The sequence below is a fragment of the Lactuca saligna genome, chromosome 9 (genome assembly GCF_052625555.1).
Source record: "Lactuca saligna cultivar CGN05327 chromosome 9, ASM5262555v1, whole genome shotgun sequence".
NCBI lineage: Eukaryota > Viridiplantae > Streptophyta > Magnoliopsida > Asterales > Asteraceae > Lactuca > Lactuca saligna.
Window position 1 is genome coordinate 39,287,012 of NC_136425.1, and position 6,087 is coordinate 39,293,098.

General features: G+C 33.2%; 1 protein-coding gene across 1 annotated transcript; it reads right to left on the reverse strand.

Moving 5' to 3' along the window:
• Positions 1-5,802, reverse strand: LOC145014389 (L-ascorbate oxidase homolog). The gene is made up of 6 exons (XM_078972762.1): positions 5,530-5,802; positions 5,222-5,331; positions 3,880-4,150; positions 1,470-1,572; positions 670-1,384; positions 1-588 (listed from the first exon to the last, which is right to left on the reverse strand). The coding sequence occupies exons 1-6, from the start codon at positions 5,662-5,664 to the stop codon at positions 297-299; spliced, it is 1,626 nt and encodes a 541-aa protein (XP_078828888.1). The 5' UTR covers positions 5,665-5,802; the 3' UTR covers positions 1-296.
• Positions 5,803-6,087: the final 285 nt, after the last annotated feature.

Sequence of the window (6,087 nt, forward strand, 5' to 3'; positions counted from 1 at the left end):
TTAAAAGTAATAAACATGAATCACAATTTTCTTACAACCATTTCTCTTATTACAATAATATAGAATTCCTTCTTTCACCACACTCATATAAAAAAAAAAACAAAAAAGAATTGCGACCTTGAGTTAAGGTCATAAACAGTTATACTAACACAAAAGAACCCGATAAACTAATTTTCAAGCAGTGCTAACATAGCACCACAAGAAAGAATTAAATAAACCCAACCCAAAATAAATTTAATTCTAGAAAAAGGAAAAAAAAAAAAAACACATCTCTAAACTCAAATCCTCATACCTTCTCAAAGAGGCCGTGTATGGCGACCTGTAGCCTTCCCACACACCCGTGCATTCTTTGGAATCGGAAACTCATCTCTAATCGACCCTGAATTTGTGTACACACGTAAGTAAAACTGTTCTCCGAGGTATTGTCTTGCCCAAAATTCCGTCCTCACATTCCACATTCCCACGTTGTCAAGTCCAACATAAAGCGCCGACCATGATTTTGGGTACACCTGGATCGTACTCCGTGCAACTCCGTCTCGCAAGTTGTAACCCGCCCTGCTTGCTTGTGTCCATTCTCCTCCATCCATTCTATTTTTTCATAAACAAAATTAACATATTTCATATTTGACCTAATTCATAACAAAAAATAAAAAAGAGTCAATGACTTACCCGACAACGAAGAACTGATACCCATCGATGTGATAACTGAGAACAATATCGGAAGGGTTTTCAAATACAATCTCAACAAAAGATCTGTAATCAGCTCCCATAACCGACGTGTCTGTATAAAGTCCGCCGCCAGTGGGTCTATCAGAGATGCTTCCGACGCGGAAAACACCTCCGATGTTGAAATAATCCGCGAGTTTAAGCGGAGTGTCATCAGATGGTTTAAACGAGACACTGTTGATTCCATATCTTTGTTTTCCACCAACTTGTCCGGCGGAGCTTTGAAGAACAATGGTGCGGCTGGTGTTTATCATACCGTAGTGGTATGACCCTTGGGGGTTGGGGCGGGGTCCGCTAGCGGTGAGATTGGTTCTGATGGATCGGGCTTGGTTTAAGGACCAGTCGACTTGGATTGTGGGCCCGCCGGGGATTGGGCCGGAGGGTTGGCCGGCGGAGTTGGCGTAGTGGAGGACGCCGGTGGTTGTGAGAATTGGGGTGGTGAAGCGGGAGGAGACGACGATGTAGTAGTCTTGACCGGGTTGATCTGCGGTGATGAGTACGGAGTAGGATTGACCACAGTGGATGTCTAGTGAAGAGTAGGTTTGTTGGACTGTGTGTGTTCCTTCTACTTCTACTAATTTCATTTTGTGGTTTTGGATTCGGAAGTTGAGGGAGTTTTGTAGTCCCACATTTGAGATTCGTAATCTGTATGTTTTTCCTGTTTGCCATGATGACAACAAAGTTTAAAACTTAAAATCATTATAGATTAAGGTTTAAATGTTTAATTTTGAAGTGATAATTACCTTGTTCGACAGCGAAAGAGGCGCCACCTGGGCCACGTCCGTTGATGAGAATGCCATCGGGGAATGGTATCTTGTGACCTCCGTCTAGAACTGTTTTCAAGGTCTGCAACAATTAAAATAAATTTGTTATGGATAATGTTAAATTAATATGGTATATTGGTAAGTTTTTAGCATCAGGTATTCTTTTAATATATTTTACATAAAGAGGTTAACATCCTATTTGGCCAATGAATTATCTCCTTTGTCGTATTTTATTATACTAAATTTTAACCAATTATGACATAGTATATAGCAAATACAAGAAGTTATAAAGTTTAAACATGCGTTAACTAACTATTTATTATGTCTAATATTTATTTTTTGTTATTTTGGACCATATTTGAACTTTGTTACGAAATTTGTCCAAACAAATTTGTCTCAAACTTAGTTTGTCTTATAATTTTTTATAACCTTTTTTTTTTCTTTCAATTTCTACTTATGTTTTATTATGTTTAGCGCATTTATTTAAGTATTTTTATAAATATTTTCATTTAAATTTCTACTTATGTTTTTTTTTACAAAATTAAACACCACAAAAAAGAAAGGATGTTTGTCATCGATTTTGGAAAACAGAAAAATGATTTAGAAAATTACAAACAATAGTTATAAAGTTTAAAAACATATGCCTTAAACAGATGCGTTCCGTTTTACAATTTTTTTATAAATATTTTTATTGTACAACTATTTTTAAACATGAAAAAACAAAAAGTTATAAAAAGTAAAAGTTTGGACCAAATTGTAAATACCTCTAAAATAAATGATTCTTTTGTGAGTAGGTCAGAATTATAATAAAAAATAATAATAATAATAAATTTTTTTAAAAAAGATAGTAATAAGAATTTTTTATGCTAAAATTAAGTCGGTGGAATGACAAACAAACCTACAAACGCCAAGGCAGAAAAGTGACAAAACTATGAAAATGTGTGGGTCTAGGCTGGAGTTTGGCAATCAGCTAAATTTGCACATGGCTCATGTGAGGTTCCACTTACTCGAACCAACATAGTGGCAACTCAATAGTGTCAACTTCATATATATTGCCATCGACAATAAACACCCCATGTGAATTATAATACAATGCAAAAGCGACAACTATAACTCAACACTTTTTTTACTCCTACCTAAAAAACATTTATTGAGATAAAAGCACTATCCATAAAACATTAAAACACATCACCTTTTTATATGTAATAAATAGCACGTTGAGTTGAGTATAAATAAACAAAAGTTTGTTCGAAATGGAAATAGATGTATTAACTTGTTATAATATTGTTGGGATTGCATTTAGTGCGATAATATTCAGATCTTGCTGTGAACCAACTGTCTAGAAGAAACTTTGGTGGGGATCTAATTGCTTTGTTATCTATTTGAGGTAGTGGGACCCAAAATTTGTCTTTTGGGCTACAACAAGGTTGCTATATATCAAAAGTGAAGGTAGTCCAGCTGTATACAAGACTGTCGTAGGCCAGTCTTATTAAACCCAAAATAGTAACCATGGTTACCGACGATCGACCTACTCTTTCATATTTCATAACTTCATACTGGTTATTATTTTATTTTATTTTATATTTATTTACAGGTCAATAAATTTTATGTCCACTTAAATTATGTCACGTGTTAATAAATTTGCTATTTTCAACGTTTCAATGTTCGATGATTACAAAAATACCAAAAGTGATATGTGGTCCAATTGATAATGATATATAACAATTTGGCACAATCTTTTAAAATATTCCGAAAAAAATCATATTTTGCAAAATACGTAATATAATCATATATTGTTAAATCTATCATAAGCTTTTACGTAGCTTTATGTCAGTAGAAATAATTTATGTAATTTTATAGAAATTTTGTTGTGGTTATCTTTACGTCTTTCTTTCTTTACACGTAGCCAAGTTTGTATGCGTTAAACATTAGTCATAAGTTTTACTTACTTACGAAAACAAGATCCAAAACATATAGCTGTAAACTTTTACTAATAATGTATTTGTTTCTATTATCAGATCAAATTTTATTCAAGTGGAATTTAGCTCAAACATCGAAAATGATTTTTTTTTTAAACCCCAAACGAAGTGAAAAGAAAATTAGTAGAAAATATTTGTAAGGAGATTTTTTTAGTAACGCGTGAAATCAAATTACCCTTCCCCCAAGTAATAGCGAGTTACGCAGTCTACAGAAGTTGACCAAAGAACTAAACCAAACCAAACCCTAGTTAATGCAAAAACAGGACCTATGCCAATTAATAAATAAAATAAATACGATGGGGGCTAGGGTTTTGACTTTTTATAAGCGAAGCAACTTTTCATAATCACGAATAAGATAAGATTTTAATCAAATGAAAAGGATTAGTATTTAGTATTTAGTATTTACTTACAGTGTGGTTAGCTTTGTACCAATCTCCGATAAGAACTGTATAATCTCCGGCCGGTTCATCAAAAGGAACCGGAATTCTAGGCCGGCTTAAAATCCGGATACCTCCAAAACCGCCGGCAGCTTTGTGAAATGCTAAAGAGGGAAAATAGTAAAAACTTCCAATTTGATCCTTCACTTGAAGGATATATGTGAAGTTTTTACCCGGTGGAATTGGACACGTGGTGCCAAATACCCCATCTTCATAAGAATTCCTTCTTTGTTGAACTCCATTCCTACAAAATCAGTTATTTTGTTTTTCAATAAAATAAATTGGAAAAAAGAAACACCTAAAATAATTAAGTACAAAAAACAGGAAGCATATTCTAATGAGAATTTAATTGTAGCTTTTTTTTTTTTTTTACCGAAAGACGAAAAAGTCACGGAATTCGAATTTGTTAGTTTCACGTGCGATTGCAATTGCAAACACGGGAGCACCGAATCTGACCTGTTTCAAGTACTATTTTGAATTTTCGATGATTTGTGTTTTTAAAAGAAAAAAACAAATTAAAGAAAAATAGTACAAATGACTATCTTAAAATGTGAGCCAATTTATAATGTTTACATTATGTGGACCCAATACAATTTTATGACTCTGTGTCAAAAGGATCTAATTGGCAGGCATTATTTGAATTATTTGAAAATTTAATTTTTTTTTGGTGTACTTGAATTATATAGCAAAAATAACTAGAGATTGACCAAAAATAAACCTTCAAATTTTGTCTGTGGAAAGACAATCAGAGAGTAGATCGGATTTTAACCAAATCCATTAAAGAAGGGTCAAAAGTTGGAAACAAACGTACACTTATGATAAATCATATGGTTCAATAATAGATTTGAATTAACGTAACACTAATGGTGATAAATATAGCAATCATAATCTACCAAATCTTTGAAAATAATATGCACAAGTTGTTGTATATGGAAATAGATATTTAATAAATATGATATAAGAAATGAATAAAAACAAATTGTGGTATTTTTTATGGTATTGATTAGATTACCACCAGATCATGTCTATTGATAAAAATAATCAAAAAAGTTAGAAATTCTTGAGAATAATTTAACTTTGAAAACAGAATATTTGCATGTTTGTCTGAACTCGGATTTTGTAAGAGAATGTGTAATGGAGTTTTTTAGCATATTTATTCAAATTATAATCAACACTTTGAATACTAAATAGTAAATCCTTAATTTTGTATGAGAATATGCAATGGAGCTTTTTAGCATATTTATTCAAATTCGAATTGCTACAGTCAAAAGCACAGTGTTTATGCTCCATAAAATTAAAAAAAGTAATTAATTACCATGAGACAAGAAAAGGCTCAGTTAAGCTGTTGAAGACATTGATAATGAGATTGTCATTTGTAACAGAGTGAATATCAGGTCCAGGAAACTGTCCGTTGATCAAAATCCCCTGCACTCACACACAACAGAAACACAGTTAGAAAATCAACAGCCATTGATTTGATGATTGATGATTTCTAGTTTAGATCTAACGACAAACAGTTTGAAATCAGGCAAATCTAACTTCGAGATCCGTTTCATAGCGCAATGATCGATGAATCAGAACACGAAAAACGTAAGTAAATCGACAATGAGATGATTGATGAACCTGTTGACGGACTCCGAGAGGATAAATATCACCGTACGTAACATTCCAGTTGAAGAACCTGTACGGATCTTCGGCGCCGGCGATGGCGAGGAGAGCAGCTCCGACGGCAATGCAAAGCGCGAAGCTTCGCGGCATGATTCTGATCGGTGGGAAAGATGGAGGGGAGGAGAGGGAGTAAAGTGTAGGGAGAGATGGGGAGAGGGTAGGAAAATTTAAAGTGCGGTACAGAGAGAGAGAGAGGATGAGTTGTGTCTGCCGACTGATGGAAGGGGTTTTGAGAGGGAAAAATATTAGATTAAAAAAATGATTTCACAAATGCATGTGGTGGCTATTGTTTTTCTTTTTTTTTTTCGGTGGAAATTATTGCTTGTTTGTTAGAATATTATGGAATAGTTTGAAATATATTAATGGGATTATATTTTTTATATTAGATTTTATATTTTAATTTAATTGATGTCTTTTACTGCTTTACATAAAAATAGGTTAAACTAATCTTTTAAAAATCGATTTTTTAGTTGAACCGATATGGTGACCAATTCAACCAGTTTAACCTATTCG